The 24334-nt window shown below is 41.9% G+C and overlaps 1 protein-coding gene across 5 annotated transcripts in view; it reads left to right on the forward strand.

Moving 5' to 3' along the window:
* Window positions 1–24334, forward strand: part of exd2 (exonuclease 3'-5' domain containing 2) — a 76512-nt gene that overhangs the window by 44738 nt on the left and 7440 nt on the right. For 4 of the 5 annotated variants that reach the window (XM_072265340.1, XM_072265361.1, XM_072265369.1 and 1 more), the window contains 2 exons: window positions 11307–11413; window positions 12214–12349. The exons of the other annotated variant lie outside the window; for it this stretch is intronic. In XM_072265340.1, the coding sequence (XP_072121441.1) occupies window positions 11307–11413; window positions 12214–12349 (243 nt within the window). The remainder of the gene's footprint in view (window positions 1–11306; window positions 11414–12213; window positions 12350–24334) is intronic. 5 annotated transcript variants of the gene reach the window in all.

Here is a 24334-nt window from a genome sequence, read left to right on the forward strand (position 1 = left end):
CATGGAGGAGGATGCATCTTATGAGACATTCGAATGCTTAAAGCAATCATGTCACGTGACAGCCCACCCTTCACAACTTGCCCCATCCTTAACTGATTTATTTCAGCCTCCTTTCGTCACAAGCAATGCAGCTGTCTCTCCAGCCTGTAAATGTAGGCAGAAAGTTTCTCCCCTTTCTCTTGGAATGTGTGCCTGAACCTCATCATAAGCTCCGCTGGGCTGTCTGTCATGCCAAAAACATTTTCTAACGATTGTCGTCCGCGGATGTGACCAAGGGGTTTTCTGCCTTTAGGGATCTCACCACCTCAGCACCTGGACCTTTTAGACTCTCTACCAGCCTCTGTCTTTTGATATTATTTAACCAATGCCACTTATTCAGTAACTGAGATATCTGCTCTGCCCAAGCCTCATATTTTCCTTCCCCTTCAGGGCTGGGCTGGACTCCAGAGAACATTCTCAGCCTAAAATAACTTGGCATTTATCTGCCCATGATGTAATAGCCGAAGCCAGCTCAGAATTTCCATCAACTGCTGAAGTACCCATTAGAAATTTCACATCAGACAACCCTTTTCCTCACTTCACAGAAACAACAACAGCTTATTTTTAAAGTCTTCACCCTCAGCTACATGCCCCCTTTCTCTAAAAATATGGACTGCCCATAGCTGTGCTTTTCCAGGTACCCGTATCCTATCAGGCAGCACTGCTAGTCTGGACCAACACAACATTAACTTTATGGTGTAAAGTGGTGTACAAAGGCTGTAATAAATCTAGACAAGAAGAAAAGAAAGGCTTACAAAAGGTTCAGAGAGCTAGGTTATGTTAGAGATCTAGAAGATTATAAGGCTAACAGGTAAGAGCTTAAAAAGGAAATTAGGAGGGCCAGAAGGGGCCATGAGAAGGCCTTGGCGGGCAGGATTAAGGAAAACCCCAAGGCATTACAAGTATGTGAAGAACAAGAGGATAAGATATGAAAGAATAGGACCTACCAAGTGTGACAGTGGGAAAGTGTGTATGGAACCGGAGGAAATAGCAGAGGTACTTAATGAATTCTTTACTTCAGTATTCACTATGGGAAAGGATCTTGGTGATTGTAGTGATGACTTGCAGCGGACTGAAAAGCTTGAGCATGTAGATATTAAGAAAGAGGATGTGCTGGAGCTTTTGGAAAGCATCAAGTTGGATAAATCGCCAAGACCGCATGAGATGTACCCTAGCCTACTGTGGGAGGCGAGGGAAGAGATTGCTGATCCTCTGGCGATGATCTTTGAATCATCAATAGGGACGGGAGAGTTTCCGGAGGATTGGAGGGTTGCGGATGTTGTTCCTTTATTCAAGAAGGTAGTAGAGATAGCCCAGGAAATTATAGACCAGTGAGTCTTACTTCATGGTTGGTAAGTTGATGGGGAAGATCCTGAGAGGCAGGATTTATGAACATTTGGAGAGGTATAATATGATTAGGAATAGTCAGCATGGCTTTGTCAAGGGTAGATGGTGCCTTACGAGCCCGATTGAATTTTTTGAGGATGTGACTAAACACATTGATGAAGGAAGAGCAGTAGATGTAGTGTATATGGATTTCAGCAAGACATTTGATAAGGTACCCCATGCAAGGCTTATTGAGAAAGTAAGGAGGCGTGGGATCCAAGGAGACATTGCTTTGTGGATCCAGAACTGGCTTGCCCACAGAAGACAAGGAGTGGTTGTAGACGAGTCATATTCTGCATGGAGGTCGGTGACCAGTGCTGTACCTCAGGAATCTGTTTTGGGACCCTTACTCCTCATGATTTTTATAAATGACCTGGATGAGGAAGTGGAGGGATGGGTTAGTAAATTTGCTGATGACACAAAGGTTGGGGGTGTTGTGGATAGTGTGGAGGGCTGTCAGAGGTTACAACGGGACATTGATAGGATGCAAAACTGGGCTGAGAAGTGGCAGATGAAGTTCAACCCAGATAAGTGTGAAGTGGTTCATTTTGGTAGGTCAAATATGCTGGCAGAGTATAGTATTAATGGTAAGACTCTTGGCAGTGTGGAGGATCAGAGGGACCTTGGGGTCCATGTCCATAGGACGGTCAAAGCAGCTGCGCAGGTTGACTGTGTGGTTAAGAAGGCCTGTTGGCCTTCATTAATCATGGAATTGAATTTGGGAGCCGAGAGGTAATGTTGCAGCTATATAGGACCCTGGTCAGACCCCACTTGGAGTACTGTGCTCAGTTCTGGTTGCCTCACTACATGAAGGATGTGGAAGCCATAGAAAGGGTGCAGAGGAGATTTACAAGGATGTTGCCTGGATTGGGGAGCGTGTCTTATGAAAACAGGTTGAATGAATTCGGCCTTTACTCCTTGGAGTGACTGCGGATGAGAGGTGACCTGATAGAGGTGTATAAGATGATGAGAGGCATTGATCGTGTGGATAGTCAGAAGCTTTTTCCCAGGGCTGAAATGGTTGCCACAAGACGACACAGGTTTAAGGTGCTTGGAAGTAGGTACAGAGGAGATGTCAGGGGTAAGTTTTTTACGCAGTGAGTGGTGAGTGCATGGAATGGGCTGCCGGCAACGTTGGTGGAGGCGGATACGATGGGGTCTTTTAAGAGACTTTTGGATAGGTACATGGAGCTTAGAAAAATAGAGGGCTATGGGTAACCCTAGTAATTTTTAAGGTAGGGACATGTTTGGCACAGCTTTGTGGGCCGAAGGACCTGTATTGTGCTGTAGGTTTTCTATGTTTCTAACGTCCTTACTAGCCAATTGGTCAGAAACCTTTCAACCAGCATTACTTTCTTCAATATTTTTACAGAATTTAGCACTCTAATTAGCAGTTCATCAGGGCTTCAGATATCCACCCTGTTCAGAAGGCAAGCATTATTTGTGGATAATCTCTTTGAATTGCACCAAATTTTAATCCCTTAATCACTTTCCCCAGCATTAGTTTAAACAGGGGCTTAAACACACAAACCACTTATTCAATTCTTAAACAGCATTCACACAGCATACGAAATCCCCAGACAAAATGTAACCCTCTCACCAAGCTAGAATGCGAATTTGGCTTGAAACCTAACTCTGCTAACAGTTTCATGACTCAGCGGTGAGAAGGCCACCTTTCATAAACAATATTCGTCTAGGGTCAGTATAATTTAGTACTCAACCAAACAGGAAAGTTTGGATGTTCTGATTGATGGAACATTGCTTTGAGGCAATGCTGTGTAAATGCCTATGCAGAACTACTGGTCGCCAAGAAATAATAGATTATATACCAGCATAAAATTATACGGGAAGTATATTTACCTATCTCAGCTTTATCAAACAGTTATTAAGAGGAAGAAATGAAAGGGGAAAAAAAATAAATGCACCCATTACAGTTAGAACAGCCTAAATGTGCACGTGACTGTTGGAGCTCATCTCTTCCAAAAGCTGGGTATACTGCTACTCACAGCTCTGAATTCTCATCACCAATCATCAGTAGACCTTGCCATCTTGGACTCCTTCATCTTTCAAATCACTCCCTGCAATAGCCTCTTACCGACAGATCAAATCCTTCCTGATCTTCTCCTCCTCACGTCTCCTGCAAAAGGACGACAAACCTGATCACTGTCTGTCACAGATCTCTCTCTGCCCAGCCCTCTCTAGAACCTTCTCCTGATCCCACCATCCTGATTGGCTGACACAACATTCCTAAGTTGAACAACTTGGCCCCTTACCTTTAGCCAAAACCAAAACATTCTACCAGCAGGACACATTGCTTTTACAGAAAACTCGTAAAATGAAGTACCTACAGTATAGTAGTAGAAAGCTTAAGCAGGGCGTTACATATAATATAGCAAAATTAGAGGATTGGGAAGCTTTTAAAAACTAACAGGGGGCAACTAAAAAAATGCTGTAAGGAAAGTATTGATTAAATATAGAGGTAAGCTGGCCAATAATGTAAAAGAAGATACCAAAAGGTTTTCAGATGTATAAAAAGTTAGAGAGATGAGAGTGGATATTGGAGCACTGGGAAATGAAACTGGAGAGGTAGTAATGGGGGTAAGTCACCTGGACCACATGGACTGCACCCCAGGGTTCTGAAAGGGGTAGCTGTAGAGATTGTGTAGCCATTAGTAATGATCTTTCAAGAATTACTAGATTCTGGAATCGTTCCGGAGGACTGGAAAATTGCAAATGTCACTCCACTCTAAATAGGGAGGGAGGCAGAAGAAAGGAAATTGGAGGTCAGTTATCCTGACTTCATTATTGGTGGTGGGAAGATGTTGGAGTCCATTATTAAGAATGTGGTTTCGGGGTTCTTGCAGGTACATGATAAAATCGACCAAAATCAGCATGGCTTCCTTAAGGGGAAATCTTGCCTGATAAATCTTGGAATTTTTTGGGGGAAATAATGGGCAGGACAGACAGAGGAGTGTCAGTGGATGTTATTTTCATGGATTTTCAGAAGGTTTTTGACAAGATGCCACACATGAGACTGTTTAACAAGAGAAGAGACCATACTATTACAGGAAAGATACCAGCATGAATCGAAGATTGGCTGACTGGCAGGAGGCAAAGGGTGGGAATAAGGAGACCCTTTTCTGGTTAGCTGCCAGTGACATGAATTTTTGCAGGGGTGGTGCTGGGACCACTTCTTTTCAAGTTTTCTGTCAGTGATTTGGATGGCGGAATAATGGCTTTGTGACCAAGTTTGCGGACACTACAAAGATATATATAGAGGTAGTTAGTGTTGAGGAAGCTGGAAGTTTGCAAAAGCACTTAGATTGGGAGAATGGGATAAATTCTGGCAGATGGAATATAGAGTAGGGCAATGTACAATCATGCACTTCGGTAGAAGGAATAAAGGCATATACTATTTTCTAAATGGGGAGATGTTTTTTAATAGTGTAAAGGTACTTGGGAGTCCTTATGCAGGGTTTCCTAAAGGTTAACTTGCAAGTTGAGTCACTAGTAAGGAAAGCAAATGCAAATTTAGCAGTTACTTCAAGAGGACTAGAATACAAGGCCAAGGATGTAATGTTGAGGCTTTATAAGGCATTAATCAGATGACTCTTGGTGCATTGCGAAAAATTTGGGACCCCTTATCTAAGCAAAGATGTGCTGGTATTTTGTAAGGGTCTAGAGGAGTTATGAGAATGAAAGGGTCAACATTTGAGGAGCAGTTGATGGCTCTGGGCCTCTCCTTGTTGGGGTTTTGAAGAAGAGGGAGGATCTCATTGAAACTTAACTGAATATTGGAAGGCTTAGATAGAGTGGATGTGGAGAAGATGGTTCCTATAGTGGGTGAGTCTAGGACCAGAAGGCACTGCCTCAGAATGGAGGGATATCCATTTAGAACACAGCTGAGGATGAATTTCTTTAGCCAGAGGGTAGGAATCTGTGGCTGTTGATAGGTTCTTGATTAGTCAGGCACCAAAGGTTACAGGGAGAAGGCAGGAGAATGGGATTGAGAAGGATAATAAATTAACAATAATGGAATGGTGGAGCAGACTCCATGGGTCAACAGGCCTAATTCTGTTCCTATGGCCTATGTTCTAAGTCCATATTGTGTCTTGCAGATGGTGCAATCTTATCTCTATGTATTTCTATCATCCCTCCATTTGAGCTTTCAGCCATAAAACATACGGTTTTTATTCTCCAGTGAGATAATTGAGCCCTTTCCCAGTGAGTTTTTATTTTACATCGTATCCTAATTATCTTGAATTCTCAGCACCACAGTGCATACAACCGTGCTTTTCTGATGTAGTTGTCACATAATTCATTGATCTTGATACTGCTTTAAAATATTGAGGTTACTACTTTAAGTTCTCACTATTTACCCAACATAGTGAGAGAGGAGGGGGGAAAGAGAGAAAATGAGAGTGTGAGATATATATCTCCTGTTCAGAAACAAGACAGGACAGGTGACAGAATTGTGTCTGGGAAAACACTTTGGATATTGTGATCATAATTCCATTAGTTGAAAGATTATCATGGAAGATAGTATTGGTCCTTGGGTTGAGATTCTAAATTAGAGAAAGATCAATTTTGATGGCATTGGAGGAGGAGAAGATAGCGGTGTGACGCAGCTTGCACGGCCACTCCGGTGAATGATATCTGTTATCTGTTAAGTGGGGTGCATGCACAATCCTGATTTGATGGAGACAAACGTGAGAGAACAGAGGAACATCTGGAGAAACTTCTGAAATGCCTTTTTCGCTGCCGTTGCTACTGTGTGATCCTGAATCTCTGGAGGGGAAGGCCCCGAGTCCTCGGCTTTGCTTATTGCTCGGCGGCCGGGAAGGAGTCGAAGCGCTCAGCAGAGATGGTGCTCGGTGTCGAAGGGCTGGTCGGAGGCTCGAAGTTTTCAGACGAACTCAGTGTCGGCTGTGGTCGGGTGCTTCCAATGCATCAACAGTTGTTGGTGCCTGGAGGTTTATGGCAGAGAGAGTTTCTCTCTTCTGCTGCCTGCTATCGGGACTATCGGGAGTCAATCGGAACTTCGTGACTTTTTTTTTACCGTTCCCTTGGTCTGCTCTTTATCAAATTATGGTATTGTTTTGCACTGCTGTAACTATATGTTATAATTATGTGGTCTTGTCAGTGTTAGTCTTTGGTTTGTCCTTTTTTTTTGTGATATCACACCGGAGGAACATTGTATCATTTCTTAATGCATGCATGCATTTCTAAATGACAATAAATAAGGACTGAGTGTCCTCATAATCTAATCTAATCAAAAGGGATCTGGCAGATGTGGATTGGGATAGGTTGTTTTCTGGCAAAGGAATGCTTGGTAAATGGGAGGCCTTCAGAAGTGAAATATTGAGAGTATAGTTTGTATTCTTCTGTTAGAATAAAAAGGCAAGGATAGCAGGTTTAGTAAACCTTGGTTTTCATGGCATGTTGATGCCCTGGTTAGGAAGAAGGAAATGCATGCCAAGTATATAGGTGGTAATGAACAAATGAGGTGCTTGAGTTTAAAAATGCAAGAGAACATTTGAGGGAAATCAGGAGGGCTAGAAGACGGGTTGCTCTGACAGACAAGGTAAAAGGCTTCTGCAGATATATTAAGAGCAAGATTATAACAAGAGACAAAATTTGTTTACATGAAGATCATCGTAGTCATCTATGCATGGAGCCGCAAGTGATAGGGCAGATTGTAAATAGATTTTTTACATCTGTTTTTACTTGGGAAATAGTCATGGAGTCTATAGAACTGAGGCAAAACAGTAGTGAAGTTATGGACCATATCTAGATTATGTCCCGAGGGTAGCAGGAGTTTGAAAATCTTGGTAGGGTGAGAGGTTCTTCCCACATTTGAAAAGTGCTTGTATATGTATTGTGCTTGCATCATGAGGCAAATTAGGGTAGATAAGTCCCTAGGGCCTGCCCTCAGTCCCTGTGGGAGGCTAGTGCAAAAATTGCAGGGATGTTGGCAGAGGTGTTAAAACGTTCTTAGCCACAGGTGAGGTGCCAGAGGAGTGGAGGATAGCTAATGTTGTTCGGTTGGTCAAGAAAGACTGTAAGAATAATTCTGGTGAGCCTGATGCCAGTCATGGATAAAGTATTGGAAGGTATTCTAAAGAATAGGATATATACTGTAAGTATTTGGATAGACAGACCCTGATGAGGGATAGTCAATGCGTCTTGGGTCATGTCCAAATAATCGTAGAGTTTCTTTAGGAGGTCACCAGGAAAGCTAATGAAGGAAATGCAGTGGACATTGTCTAAATGGACTTTAGCAAGGCCTTTGACAAGTTCCCACATGCAGGCTAGTCCAGAATGTTCATCACTTGGCACTAATGATAAGGTAGTAAACTAGATTCAACATTGACTTACTAGGAGAAGCCAGAAAGTGGCAGTAGATGGTTGCCACTCTGACTGGAGGCCTGTGACGAGTAGTACCACAGGCTTTGGTGCTGGTTCCATTGTTGTTTGTCATCTATATTAATGTTTTGGATGATTATGTAGTAAACTGGATCAGCAGATTTGAGGACGACACCAAGATTAAGGGCATAGTGTATCGCGAGAAACCTATCAAAACTTGCAGTGGTTTGTGGACCAGATGGAAAAATGGCTGTTGGAGTTAAATGCAGACAAGTGTGAGGTGTTGGCCGTTTGGGAGAACAAGCCATGGTAGGCTTACACAGTGGAAGTCAGAGCACTGAGCAGTGCAGTAGAACAAAGGGATCTGAGGACGCAGATCCATAATTTCTTGAAAGCAGAGTCACAGAGAGATGGGGTTGTGAAGAGAGCTCTTGGCATACTGGCCATTGTAAATCAGAGTAATGACTACAGGAATTGGGATATTATGCTGAAATTGTACAGGACATTGGTGAAGCCAAATTTGGAGTACTTTGTGCAGTTCTGGTCACCTACCTACAGGAAATATATCAAAAAGATTGAAGGAGGACGAGAAAGTATATAAGGATGTTGGCAGGATTTGAGAACCCGAGTTATAGGGCTAGTTTGAGTAGGTTAGGACTTTATTCATAGGAGTGTAGGAAAATGAGAAATTTAATAAGAGTTATACAAAATTAAGAGAAGTATAGATAAGGTTAATGCAAACAGGTTTTCCACTGAGGTTGGGTGAGACACCAACCAGAAGTCGTGGGTTAAGGGTGAAAGGTGAAATGTTCAAGGGGACCGTCTTCACTCAGAGGGCAGTGTGAGGGTGGAACGAGCTGCCACAGGATGTGATGGACGTAGGTTTGTTTGCAGCATTTAAGAGAAGTTGGGTTAAGTGCAAGGATGGGAGTGGTATAGTGAGCTATGGTCCAGGACCAGGGACAATCACAGTTCAGCACAGACTAGATGGATCAAAGGGCCTGTGTCTATGTAGTTTGCTTTCAGAATTTTAAGTACATTTTTAAGACAACTACAATGAAGAAAAAAGTCTCTCACTTAGCTTAACACGCAGTTTATTGAACATTAACTTCATTAGGTTGTGCAGTTTTGTCTTTTCTCTTGTACCAGTACCATTTCAAAAAAGGAAGATTTATTTTTACATTGTAAAACATTTTAGAAAGTGCTTTCCAGCTTGTAGTCAATTAATTCTTACTTAAATTTGAATTTTTGATCAAAATTTGCCAGAATATTTCATCAACATTGCTGACTGAGCAGTTCTCATATAACCAGGAAAACGGAATACAAAAATCTGCAGGCTACACAAGTCAAATGAACATCTTCTGTATCTTTAGTACTGATAATTACAGGATAATATGTTTCAGTAATGCTTGTTGAGGGATAAGTGTGGAAAATAACTCTTTAGCTCTTCTTTGAAATGGTCCCCATGGGGCCTGTTAGACCTGCTGGAGTCAATAGACACAGCCTCGATTTAGTCTCATCCGAAAGACGGCTGGCTCCTGCAGCAGTGCAGCACTGCACCAGAGAGTGAATTAAGTGCAAGTAAGGCCCCAGCTTAAAAATGAGGCAGAGGCAAGAGATTTATCAGTTCAGCCACAGATGACACTTGTATAGCTCATGAAATTATGTCTTTATAGTCTATTATTTTGGAGCAAGCCAAAAGGTTTCACTGCTAACGTAATGGTCTGTCTATAGAAGCGGTGTTTGGGTTAAGGTTAGAGATAATGGGTGCTTTGGAATGTGAGCTGGGTTCTTTGTTTGGGAAATGAAGAGAGAAGACCTGGAGAGAACCGGTCGTAGGATTCCACCTGGTGGGGGACCATAATTTGATGGAGCCAAGTACCAGGATCGACTGATGTTTGGTGTATATGAATTTTGGAAGAATTGAGTTCCAACTTGTACACATTTGACTGCTTAATTATAATGGGCCCTTTTTTGTTTTTTTTTTCTTTCTTTACTAAACTTTAGTTAAGATTCATAAATGTAGTTCCTTTAATCGTATGCAGTGTGCTGCCTGTTGTTTCTTGGCAATGAATTTGTAACAGGGTAACAAATTACCCAGCATCCACACACACCGGGCTTTGGGGTGGGAGAGTCATCTCAATCTCACGGATTTGGCGGGACCGGAGTGTGTTTTCCCTAGACATGCGCAGCCAAGGAAACTAGGCGGGGTTTCACCAATAACTGTTGTAGTCAGTGCTAACTTTGGGGGGGAAACCCACTGGTCAAAGATTTTCATAACTAATGTCTGATGGTAGTGAAGGCTCTCTCATGCTCAGCCCCCAAGCTGTCATCACAAATTTTCACAGTGATGATAAATCAGCAACAATAATGCAAAACGTTCAGTAAATATATTAACTATTTTAAGAGGCACTAAATAAGGATTGAATCATGCAAATTATATTAATGTATTGCTTGAAAGATCATAAGATAGCAAAACATTTTGTGTATTTGCAATTATTTGAGGGCTTGTCATCCACTGGTTCTGTGGGGGGTGCAGAGAGCTTACCAAACAATGACTATGGCTTAGTACACCATTTAAAACTAAGTTGCCCCTTAGCATCCAAATGTAACCTTTTAAGAATACTTTATTCTGAATAGTTTGTAAATCAGGCAACCCCATGTTATTGCCCTTTGGGTTATGGAAATCCACTCTTACAGAATTCACAACCCAAAAAGTTTCAGATTTCAAATAAAATTTACTCTCATATAATTTATGTGGTGGGGAGAACGCAAATAAATCAATTTTTTTTTCAATTTGTGTTCTTAATGCATGCTCAGATAACATGGTTTTGCATTTTAGAAATGAAGGCCCTCCCTAATGCAGGGGTTACCTGTACTTGACATTCTGCCAGTTCACCGATTTTGGAGGTTGTGCCTGAGAGGTCAGTAAAATAGCACACCTTGTGGAGGAGCAAGTCGACATTGACATCAGCGTGCAACTGCACTTCTGCTTACCATGAACAGCTGGCACTTTCAGAGTAATGATAACAAATGCCATCACTGAACCAAAATCTGAACTGTGAAGCATAAGCTGGTCTTTCAGCAGAGTTCAAGGAAAAATCAAAAAATCCCAAAACAGTACAAAAGAACATTGAACGTTTTACTTCTCAAAAAGGGAGTGGGGAAATTCAGCCCTGTGATTTCTGGGAATTCAGTGATCAACTTCCAAACTTGGATTTTACTTTATCTGGCATTAGTAATAAAGAAATATTTAATACAGAATAGGGCAGAATTATGGCACGAGAGGATCAAATTGTGCAGATATAAATTACTTCATCGGTTAGATAAATGGCCATGGGTACTACTTAGATTTGCTCTCATTTCCAATTAGACTGTCAGTTCCATTGGTAGGTGAAGGTGAATATCTATATACCATTGACACCAGTAGTTTCTTTCACATTCTCTACAATGAAACTGTGTGCTCTAGATATGTCCTCAAGTGAAATAATTGCTGTTTGTTTGATAATTCACAGGAAATCACCACTGTATGACAACTGTTTCCTCCATGCTCCAGACGGGCAACCTCTGTGCACCTGTGACAGGAAGAAGGCTCAATGGTATCTAGACAAGGGCATTGGGGGTATGTGGAAAAGAGAATGATATGTCTTTCATGAGAGAGTGAATTGTGCTGTCACTATTTAGATTAACAAGGCACAGAGGAAGCATAAAAAATGGTAATAGGCACTCGTATGAAATCACTTAGTCAATAGCTACCTGCGTCATTCTGAATTCATCGTAAAACTGATTGACGGATTCCATCTACGGTTTCCCCTGATACTTTCGTAGATGACATCTTTTTGATTACTGTAAAATCTAATTCACACTTCACCTCATTCAATCCGATTTTAATTGGTATCTGTGCATTCCAAAGAGAAACGTATATCATTACAATATATTTCTACATACATGCTATTACTCTCTTCCCCCCTTGGCCTTCACTTTCATTTATTCTCCTTTAATTTCTCTCTGTACTTCCTTCAGTGCCCACTCCTCCATTTAAACATTCTGTTTATTTCCTCCTTCCTGCCCATTCCATCCCATCCCTTAGCTCCTGTAGAGCTCACCCTTTCCTTGGTTGTCTCTTCCTTTTTCGAAACACTTCCATGTTTCCTTACACCTCATATTCCCTCCATTTCTTTCCCATTATTCCCTTGTCTCCCTTTTCCCTTTCTTCCCTGATTGCTTACTGTGGCTTCATTGCAGTATTAACATTATTTTATTATTTTTAGGAATGTTTGCTTATATATGCCCATTAATTTAGTTTCTTTGTCATGATGCTTTTTAATAACTGAAATGACAAGACCAGCATCTGGTCAGTATGTGCTAATAGTCAGAAAGCCCGTCCTCTCGAATCTGAGCAGCTGCCTGTTGTTCATTCAGAGCTTATCAGCAAGGAGCCATTTATTGTGAAGCTGAAATTTGAACCATCAGGAAGACCTGAGTCCCAGCAAGACTATTATCTGATAACCAAGCAGAACCTGTGTGTCGTGTGTGGTAAAAAGGAGTCTTACATCAGGTATGATCTTGTGAGAGGATAAATGTTGTTTGAATTATTAATCAGAGATGCTAGTTCAATTCCCACCAAGGAGTTTTCAAAATGAATGCAATAAATTAATTACATCTGGAGCGTAAAACAGTGATGTTGGACATAAGGCCATCCAGTTGGAAGAAACAGTTCTGCTAATCCCCTTTAGGAAAGACGCAGTAATCTGTTTGTCTCTTACTCTCATCATCATCTTCATCATCAGGTGCCATGCCCAGTTTGAGCTTTGACTGCCATGGCCCACACACTCCTGTTTCGGGTCAAGTGGATCAATTCATTGGTATTCATTTCAGGTTCTGTGGCTGCTGTCTGCATCATCATTTGTTTTTGTCTTCCTCTTGCTTTCTTCCCTTCAATCTTTCCCATAATTACCATGCATTCTAACTCCTCTTTCCTAACCACATGTCCAATAAAGTTATGTTGCCTTTTCATGATCTCATACATTATTTCTCTTTTTGTGTTTGCTCTGTTCATGATATCCTCGTTAGATATTCGTTTCGTCCATGATGTTCTTTGCATCCTCCTCAAAAACTGCATCTCTGCTGCTTCAATTCATTTCCTCATGTTACTAGATATTGTCCAACATTCTGAGCCATGTGGCATAACTGGATAAACGTAACATCTCAGTACTCTGAGGCGGGTTGTCATGCCTAGTTTAGTATTGGTCAGTATACTCTTCATTCTCGTAAAGGTGTCTTTTGCCATCCCTATTCTTTTGATGTCCATGTCACACCTGCCATCTGATGCACCAAGCTTCCTAAGTAGCAAAAGTTCTGTACTTGTTTTTTGTCTTCCCTGTTTATTCTCAGCCTGCAGATAGGATTCTCCTTCTTTTTGTATATCACCATACATTCATAAAATTGGTCCCTTAGAGAATCAGAGTGGACAGCTATGTGTGGAACCAAAAGAGATGGGGGAAATTTTGAACAATTTCTTCTCTTCGGTATTCACTAAGGAGAAGAATATTGAATTGTGTAAGGTAAGGGAAACGGAAGTTATGGAAGCTATGATGATTAAAGAAGAGGAAGTACTGGCACTTTTAAAGAGTATAAAAGTGGATAAGTCTCTGGGTCCTGACAGGATATTCCCTAGGACCTTGAGGGAAGTTAGTGTAGAAATAGCAGGGGCTCTGACAGAAATATTTCAAATGTCATTAGAAACGGGGATGGTGCCAAAGGATTGGCGTATTGCTCATGTTGTTCCATTGTTTAAAAAGGGTTCTAAAAGTAAACCTAGCAATTATCGGCCTGTGAGTTTGACGTCAGTGGTGGGTAAATTGATGGAAAGTATTCTTAGAGATGGTATAGATAATTATCTGGATAGACGGGGTGTGATTAGAAACAGTCAACATGGATTTGTGCATGGAAGGTCATGATTGACAAATCTTATTGAATTTTTTGAAGAGGTTACTAGGAAAGTTGACGAGGGTAAAGCAGTGGATGTTGTCTATATGGACTTCAGTAAGGCCTTTGACAAGGATCCACATGGAAGGTTAGTTTGGAAGGTTCAATCGTTAGGTATTAATATTGAAGTTGTAAAATGGATTCAGCAGTGGCTGGATGGGAGACGCCAGAGAGTAGTGGTGGATAACTGTTTGTCAGATTGGAGGCCGGTGACTAATGGTGTGCCTCAGGGATCTGTACTGGGTCCAATGTTGTTTGTCATGTACATTAATGATCTGGATGATGTGGTGGTAAATTGGATTAGTAAGTATGCAGATGATACTAAGATAGGTGGTGTTGTGGATAATGAAGTAGGTTTTCAAAGCTTGCAAAGAGATTTAGGCCAGTTAGAAGAGTGGGCTGAAAGATGGCAGGTGGAGTTTAATGCTGATATGTGTGACGTGCTACATTTTGGTAGGACTGATCAAAATAGGACATACATGGTAAATGGTAGGCCATTGAAGAATACAGTAGAACAGAGGGATCTAGGAATAATGGTGCATAGTTCCCTGAAGGTGGAATCTCATGTGGATAGGGTGGTGAAGAAAGGTTTTGGTATGCTGGCCTTTATAAATCAGAGCATTGAGTATAGGAGTTGAGATGTAATGTTAAAATTGTACAAGGCATTGGTAAGGCCAGTTTGGAGTATTGTGTACAGTTCTGCTCACCGAATTATAGGAAAGATGTCAACAAAGTAGAGAGAGTACAGAGAAAATTTACTAGAATGTTACCTGGGTTTCATCACCTAATATACAGAGAAAGGTTGAACAAGTTGGGTCTTTATTCTTTGGAGCATAGAAGGTTGACGGGGGACTTGATAGAGGTATTTAAAATTATGACGGGGATAGATAGAGTTGACGTGTATAGGCTTTTTCCATTGAGAGGGAGATTCAAACAAGAGGACATGAGTTGAGAGTTAGAGGGCAATAGTTTAGGGGTAACATGAGGGGGAACTTCTTTATAGACAGTAGGCAATAGGTACAGGAGTAGCCCATTCAGCCCTTCAAGCCAGCACCACCATTCACTGTGATCATGGCTGATCACCCACAATCAGTACCCTTTTCCTGCATTCTCCCCATATCCCTTGACTCTGCTACCATTAAGAACTCTATCTAACTCTTTCTTGAATGCATCCAGAGAATTGGCCTCCACTGCCTACTGAGGCAGAGCATTCCACAGATCCACAACCCTCTGGGTGAAAAAGTTTTTCCTCAACTCCATTCTAAATGGCCTACCCCTTATTCTCAAATTGTGGCCTCTGGTTCTGGACTCCCCCAACATCGGGAACATGTTTCCTGCCTCTAGTGTATCCAATCCCTTAATAATCTTGTATGTTTCAATCAGATCGCCTCTCATCCTTCTAATTTCCAGTGTATACAACCCCAGTCACTCCAATCTTTCAACATATGACTGTCCCGCCATCCCGGGAATTAACCTTGTGAACTTACGCTGCACTCCCTCAATAGCAAGAATGTCCTTCCTCAAATTTGGAGACCAAAACTGCACACAGTAGTCCAGGTGTGGTTTCACCAGGGCCCTGTACAGCTGCAGAAGGACCTCTTTGCTCCTATACTCAACTCCCTTTGTTATGAAGGCCAACATGCCATTAGCTTTCTTCACTGCCTGCTGTACCTGCATGCTTGCTTTCAGTGACCGATGAACAAGGACACCTAGATCTCGTTGTACTTCCCCTTCTCCTAACTTGACACCATTCAGTTAGTAATCTGCCTTCCTGTTCTTGCCACCAAAGTGGATAACCTTACATTTATCCACATTAAACTGCATCTGCCATGCATCTGCCCACTCACCCAACCTGCCCAAGTCATCCTGCATTATCTCAACATCCCCCGCATATTTCACACTGCCACCCAGCTTTGTGCCATCTGCAAATTTGCTAATGTTTCTTTTAATCCCTTCATCTAAATCATTAATGTATATTGTAAATAGCTGTGGTCCCAGCACCGAGCCTTGCGGTACCCCACTAGTCACCGCCTGAAATTCTGAAAGGGACCTGTTAATCCCCACTCTGTTTTCTGTCAGCCAGCCAATTTTCAATCCATGTCAGTACCATGTGCTCTAATTTTGCCGACTAATATGTAGGACCTTATCAAAGGCTTTCTGAAAAGTCCAGGTACACTACATCCACTGGCTCTCCCTTGTCCATTTTCAAAGTTACATCCTCAAAAATTTCCAGAAGATTAGTCAAGCATGATTTCACCTTCGTAAATCCATGCTGACTCGGACCGATCCTGTTACTGCTATCTCAATGTGCCGCTATTTCATCCTTTATAATTGACTCCAGCATCTTCCCCACCACTGATGTCAGGCTAACTGGTCTATGATTCCCTGTTTTCTCTCTCCCTTCTTTCTTATAAAGTGGGATAACATTAGCTACCCTCCAATCCGCAGGAACTGATCCTGAATCTATAGAACATTGGAAAATGACTACCAATGCGTCCACGATTTCTAGAGCCACCTCCTTAAGAACCCTGGGAAGCAGACCATCAGGTCCTGGGGATTTATCAGCCTTCAGTCTCATCAGTCTATCCAACACCATTTTCTGCCTAATGTGAATCTCCTTCAGTTCCTCCATTACTCTAGGTTCTTCTGCCACTATTACATCTGGGAGATTGTTTGTGTCCTCCCTAGTGAAGACAGATCCAAAGTACTTGTTCAATTCGTCTGCCATTTCCTTGTTCCCCATAATAAATTCACCCGTTTCTGTCTTTAAGGGCCCAACTTTGGTCTTAACTAATTTTTTCCTCTTCACATACCTAAAGAAGCTTTTACTATCCTCCTTTATATTCTTGGCTAGCTTGCCTTCGTATCTCATCTTTTCTTCCCGTATTGCCTTTTTAGTTACCCTCTGTTGCTCTTTAAAAGTTTCCCAGTCCTCTGGCTTCCCGCTCATCTTTGCTATGTTATACTACTTCTCTTTTATTTTTACACTGTCCTTGACTTCCCTTGTCATCCACGGTCGCCCCTTACTCCCCTTAGAATCTTTCTTCCCCTTTGGAATGAACTGATCCTGCACCTTCTGTATTATTCCCAGAAATGCCTGCCATTGTTGTTTCACTGTCATCCCTGCTAGGGTATCTTTCCAGTCTACTTTGGCCAGCTCCTCCCTCATGGCTCCATAGTCCCCTTCGTTCAATTTTAATATTGACACTTCCGATTTTCCCTTCTCCCTCTCAAATTGTCGATTAAAACTTATCATATTATGGTCACTACCTCCTAATGGCTCCTTTACATAGAGTTCCTTTATCAAATCCGGTTCATTACACAACAATAAATCCAGAATTGTGTTCTCCCTGGTAGGTTTCAGTACAAGTTGCTCTAAGAATCAATCTTGGAGGCACTCCACAAACTCCCTTTCTTGGGGTCCAGTACCAACCTGATTTTCCCAGTCTACCTGCATGTTGAAATCCCCCATAACAACCGTAGCATTACTTTTGCGACATGCCAATTTTAACTCTTGATTCAACTTGCACCCTGTATCCAGGCTACTGTTTGGGGGCCTGTAGATAACTCCCATTAGTGTCTGTTTGCCCTTACAATTTCTCAGTTCTATCCATACTGACTCTACATCTCCTGATTCTGTGTCACCCCTCGCATGGGATTGAATTTCATTCCTCACCAGCAGAGCCACCCCACCCCCTCTGCCCATCAGTCTGTCCTTTCGTTAGGACGTATACCCTTGAATATTCATTTCCCAGCCCTGGTCCTCTTGCAGCCATGTCTCTGTTATCCTACAACATCATACTTGCCAATTTCCAACTGAGCCTCAAGCTCATCTACTTTATTTCTTATACTTCATGCATTCATATATAATACTTTTAATCCATTACTCCCCTCACCTTTCACATCGATTCCTATTGCACTTTGCCATACTCTCCGATCCCTTCCTGAGCTTTCTCAGAGAGTGGTAGCTGTGTGCGACGAGCTTCCAGCAGAAGTGGTAGAGGCAGGTTCGATATTGTCATTTAAAGTAAAATTGGGTAGCTATATGGACAGGAAAGGAATGGAAGGTTATGGGCTGAGTGCAGGTCGGTGGGACTAGGTGAGAGTAAGCGATCGGCACGGACTAGAAGGGCTCAGATGGCCTGTTTCTGTGCTGTAATTGTTATATGGTTATTCTGTCTTTTTGCAATTGATAGACCCATTTTTGCAGTTTCTTACTGTCACTGAATTGATTTATAAATTGGTTGAATTAAATTGAAGTAATAAGCATACATTAAGAGAAAATACCCCCCCCCCCCCCCCCCCGGATCAAAGGATTAAATTCAGGTATCAAGGCAGAATTAGCCCATCCGATGCTATGCAATCATAGTGGTGCAGTTGTCTCACAGCTCCAGTGACTAGGTGTGATCCTAAACTTCTGATAAGCTCTATGTGGAGTTTAATTCTCCCTGTTCCCACACAGGTTTCCCTTGCATGCTACTGTTTTCTCCTGGATCCAGAAAGCACGCTGGCAGATTAAGTGAGTGTTGTAGATCAACTCTGTGTAGGCAAGTGGCAAAAGAGTCCAAGGGGAATGGAGAGCAGGGAATAAAACATGTGGAATTCCTCTGTTAGGAATTGGCTTGGAGCAGATGGACCAAACAGCCTCCTCTTTTGACATAATCCTCATTGTCACCTTGGAACATGTATGAATTGGGAGAGTTATCCCATACACTGGTCTAAGTGGTAGCCTGACATTACATCGATCGGCCAGTGTGGGAGACTCCACCACCTTTGCCTTTGCCACCAGCGTTAGCAGCCCTTTGCCTGGGACTTTGAAGTTCACAACAGAAGTAGCTCAATAACACGACACTGCTATATCTGGTTTGACTGATACATCTGTCACATTAGCCATATGGCAGATGGTGAAAAAATCAATAGATGGGAGAAACCTACTTGATCTCAGCCTTACTAATGTACCCATCACAGATGTACCTTCTGTGATGTTGTTTACAGTGATCACTGAGTGCATCCTATCATGTTCTATTGGCACCAACACTAATCTAAACGGGATAGATTCAGTACAGTTCTGGCTGCTGAAAACTGCACATCCATGAATTCTGACGGTTCATCAGCATGAGTAGAGTTTATTTCTATTCTGTTACCTTGTGTCTGAGTGTATCTCTCAAATTTGTATTCAGGTGGAGAAGGAGGTTTCATTGAACATTGAGGTATGTGTCTTCAGACTCCTATGCCTTCTCCCTAATGGCAGCATCGAGAGGACATGGCCCAGATGGTGGGATCTCTAATGGTGGATGCAGCTTTGAGACATCACCTCATGTAGGTGTTCTTAATGTTGGGGAGAGCTGTACCTGGATTGTAACAGGATGAGTCCACGACACACTGTAGCCTCTTGTATTCCTGTGCATTCTTTCCCCCTAGTATGTATTTCAGTTAATTTAGTGATCAAACCTGCCTCAATAAAGATTTGTGAAGAACAGGACCAAGTATACACAAATAGAGGTCCCAGTCAGATAAAGGTCCAACACAGATCTATAGCATGCAGTGGAACCATTTTCTATGAAACAGAGCCAAGCATTTCCCCAGATGCTGCTCAGGTTTAAACTCTGAAGTCTTGTCACAGTCAGCTATTTATTAGACAAGTCAACAGAAACAAGCAAGAAGCTGGAGAAACTCTTGCTCATATCCTGTAGGAACTCAGCAGCTCAGACATCATCTATAGAGGGTGCAGATGAAGTGCCTTCGAAATGGTACTGTCCATTTTACTCTACAGACATTGGCTGACCTTCAGCAGCTTGATTTTTGGATCATCTTATGTCTGCAAACACTTTTCACCATCTACAAAACAGGTAGGAAACGCTGTAGAATGTTCTCCAATGATGTCAGTTCATACAGCACCAGCAACACTGCTGAAGCTCAGCACAGGCCAGCAAAGTCTCATTAGCTCCACATCCACCACCTGAAGTATCTGACAGCTTGAGCATTCAGTCTCTTCATCAGTAGTTGCATCAAGTTATCTAACCTTCTTCCAAGATGGGATCCAAGCATGGCCTGTGACTAACCCAGGAGAGCAGCTGCCTGGGGCATGCCACCTAAGTTCACTCTGAATCATGCACTGGTTCTTCCATTATGTGGCTGGCAAAGCTATTGTAGGAGCAAAAGAGAAGGCATACAGCAAAGCAAAACGCAGTGGGAAGATAGAGGGTTGGGAAGTTTTTAAAAACCTATAGAGAGCAACTAAGAAGGTCATTATAGGGAAAAGATGAAATATGAAAGCAAGCTAGCAAATAATATCAAAGTGGATAGTAAAAAGTTTTTTCAAGTATGTTAAAAATAAGAGGAATGAGAGTGGATATAGGACTGCTAGAAAATGAGGCAGGAGAAATAGTAACGGGGACAAGGAGTGGTTGCTGAACTAAATGATTATTTTGCATCAGTCTTCACCGGAAGACACTAGCAGTATGCCTGATGTTGTAGTGTGTGAAGGAAGAGAAGTGGGTGCAATTACTGTTACAAGAGAGAAGATGCTCAAAAGGCTAAAAGACCTAAAGGTACGTAAGTCACCCAGACCAGATGATCTGCACCCTAGGGTTATGAAAGAGGTAACGTTCATGGTGCCAGAGGACTGGAAAATTGCAAACATTACTCCACTCTTTAAGAAAGGAGGAAGGCAGCAGAAAGGAAATTATAGACCAGTTAGCTTGACTTCAGTGGTTGGGAAAATGTTAGTCAATTGTTAAGCATGAGGTGATGGAGTACTTGGTGACACAGGACAAGATAGTACAAAGTCAGCATGGTTTCCTTCAGGGAAAATCCTGCCTGACGGACCTGTTGGAATTCTTTGAGGAGATTACAGGTAGAATAAATAAAGGGGATGCAGTGGATGTTGTACATTTGGACTTTCAGAAGACCTTTGACAAGGTGCCACATATGAGGTTGCTTACCAAGTTAAGAGCCCATGGTATTACAGGAAAGTTACTAACATGGATAGAGCATTGGCTGATTGGTAGGAGGCAACAAGTGTGAATGAAAGGATCTTTTTCTGGTTGGCTGCCATTGACTAGTGGTGTTCCGCAGGGATCAGTGTGGGACCACTTCTTTTTATGCTGTATTTTAATGATTTAGGTGATGGAACAGATGGCTTTGTTGCCAAGCTTGCAGATGATACGAAGATTGGTGGAGGGGCAGGCAGTAACAAGTAGGATGCAGAAGGACTTAGACAGATTAGGAGAATAGATAGATAGATATACTTTATCAATCCCGAGGGAAATTTGGTTTTGTTACAGCCGCACCAACCAAGAATAGAGCGTAAATCTAGCAATACAAAAACCATAAACAATCAAACAACAAAATGCAAACTATGCCAGATAGAAAATAAGTCCAGGACCAGTCTATTGGCTCAGGGTTGTCTGACCCTCCACGTGAGGAGCTGCACGTTCGATGGCCACAGGCAGGAACGACCTCCCATGCCGCCAAGTGTTGTATCACGGTGGAATGTGGCCGAAGTCCAACAGTAAAAAGTTCAATATCCGGTCTACAAACACGTTCCTCGATCGTAATATGACCCGGATTGCACCATCTGTTGTTAACCAGATCAGTAAGCGCCCAACTCCTTTACGCTTACCTCTCTCAGTGCACTTCCGGTCAGCCGGGACGGTATTACCCACCGAACTCCTCTTCTCCATAAGTCTCTGTTGTCTCGACCCGGTCCTCTTTCCTCGACTTTGTGATCCCCCTCTGCATCCTCTGTGTATTTTCCTCCAGATTTCAGCAAGGGTGTCCGCCGCTCTGCTTGCTAAACCGGTCGATATTAGCTGGTCCCTGCCATACACAATGTGACCTTGCTTCTGTCCCGTGTGTCGAGATGTAACTATTTCCAGTGCTAAAAGAACCCAAATAAAACTCTCTCTACCAGATTGTTAGAGAGGGTGCAGCTTCGACGTGTTACCATGAGAAAAAAAATACAAAAAATAACGTAAGTTAAAAAGTAAGAAGAAGAAAGTAGGAATAGATTGGAACGGCTGTACCAGGCTGCATGCACGACAGGCGCATGCGCACGGAATGGGCAAGAAAGTGGCAAATGAAATACAATGTTGGAAAATGCATGGTCATGCACTTTGGTAGTAGAAATAAATGTGCGGACTATTTTTTTAAACGGGGAGAAAATCCAGGAATCTGCGATGCAGAGGGACTTGGGAGTCCTTGTGCAGAACACCCTGAAGGTCAACTTGCAGGTTGAGTTGGTGGTGAGGAAGACCAATGTCATGTTGGCTTTCATTTCAAGAGGTCTAGAATACAAGAGCAAGGATGTGGTTCTGAGGTTTTATAAGGCACTGGTGAGGCCTCACGAGTATTGTGAACAGTTTTGGGCCCTTCATCTTAGAAAAGATGTGCTGGCATTGGAGAGGGTCCAGAGGAGGTTCACAAGGATGATTCGAGGAATGAAGGGGTTATCATCCGAGGAACATTTCATGGCTCTGTGTCTGTCCTCGCTGGAATTCAGAAGGATGAGGGGGCATCTCATTGAAACCTTTCGAATGTTGAAAGGACTAGACAGGGTAGGTGTGGAAAGGATGTTTCACATAATGGGAGCATCTAGGACAAGAGGGGACAGCCGCAGGATAGAGGGGTGTCCTTTCAAAACAGATGCAAAGAAATTTCTTCAGCCAGCGGATGGTGAATTTGTGGAATTTGTTGCTACATGCAGCTGTGGAGGCCAGGTCGTTGGGTGTATTTAAGGTAGAGATTGATAGGTTATTGATTGGACATGACATCAAAGGCCAGGAAGGCCAGGAACTGGGGTTGAGGAGGAGAAGAAAACATATCAGCCGTGATTGAATGGAATGCAGATTCAGTTGGCCAGGTGGCCTAATTCTGCTCCTATGTCTTATGGTCTTATTATTGCTGGTTAGTTTCTTGTAATGTGCACCTCTGATGCACAGGCAAACAGCTATTTCATTGAGCAGCTAAGAACTGGGAAAAGCAGGTGTCTTTGTCAATAAAGCTACATTCCACAAATGAATAAATAAACACATTAACTTTGTGAGTCATGTATTAGTCAGCAGCCCTGTAGCATTTGGATATAAATGAGAGTGATGCAGGGGGTTAAATATGATTCAGACTGTTTGTGAAGTTTCCTTCTGTTCAAATGTTTAATTTTACTTCAAAAAGCATGCATTGGTGACACCTGAATTCAAAGTAGATGCAAATAAGATCCTGGCAATCCAACCAGCTTGAATTCTATCTTCACCTAATGTACACTGGCCATATTTTCCTTTTGAATGCAGCAGTGATTTCATGAAAACTTAGTGTCTTTATTACTCACTTGGCACAGAGCAGGAACTGTTCCATTTGTAACTGTTTTATTTGAAGTAGTATTTTTCAGTCTAACGAGATCTTAAAAAGGATATTGCTTCCATTCTACTCATTGTTTTGAGAAATGCTAGTGCACTCTTGGGACAGTGGGAGGTTGGGATCAGTTTGGAAACATCAAGTGTCTGAAACATTTGAGGGACTGGAGGATTGGGGCTTTGAATAATTTGAGAGAGTAGACCTTTCATAGGGTTGGGTTTTCTGGGTTAGAGGACTATCACAGGGTTATGGGGTTGGAGTCTGGAACTTGAATGATGGATTGATAGTGGTCGGGTTTATTGTATTTTGAACCGGGGGACTGAAGGATCAAAAGTAAGTGTTAAACAATCTTATAGAAGTACCAATTCAGTGCCATGATCTTAAAATCTAGCTGTCCCTTGATTGCATAGCAATAGGCTCTTTTAGGATAATTTAATCTAGTTTATCCCACACTGCATTATAAAAGGGTGTTTAAAAATCTGTAGTTGACCAGGGAAAGCCTATATGAATATGTGAAGACTGGGAATAATATTAAGGTGCTTAAATTAGCAGCACATGATTAAGTATCCCTTCATGAATTCACATGGGGACAGGAACAATTCATTACTGAAAGCCACATATTCAAGTTTGCTGATTACCCAAATATAGGCAACATCGTAAGCAATGTTAACTAAAGCATTAAATTTAAAGATATTAAATGATTGCATTAGGCATAAAAACAAATTGATTTTAATATCAGATAATCTATTGTGGACTTAAAAAAAATAACAGAATAGCTTGAAAACTGAAAATAAAATTAGAAACATTGGCAATCTAAAGAGACTTGGGGCTCATGCAAATGGATCATTAAAATGTCATGAACAAATACAGAAAAAAGAAGGATCATGTAATGCAAATGATCTTAACTGAAGGACTAAATAACATCCTATCACATAGGTAAGATTGCTTCTGTTGAACCTAAACACTTGGTAAATACTTCTATAAGCATAAAGTAACAGACATTTGGAAAACGTCTTGTGCAAAAAGTAATTGATATGTGAATCTCTTAAATGTGTGAATTTTGGTAAACAAAGTCTGAAAGTATTTGGATTTTTTTTTAAATTTTTAATTTTAGTTTAAATTTCAGTTGTATGGTGATGGGCCACATTTATCTTTGACTGTTGGTAAAAATTAAAAGATTAAGTGGCCGATTCTTGCTTCAGTC

The sequence above is a fragment of the Mobula birostris genome, chromosome 1 (assembly GCF_030028105.1).
Source record: "Mobula birostris isolate sMobBir1 chromosome 1, sMobBir1.hap1, whole genome shotgun sequence".
NCBI classification, from domain to species: Eukaryota; Metazoa; Chordata; class Chondrichthyes; order Myliobatiformes; family Myliobatidae; genus Mobula; species Mobula birostris.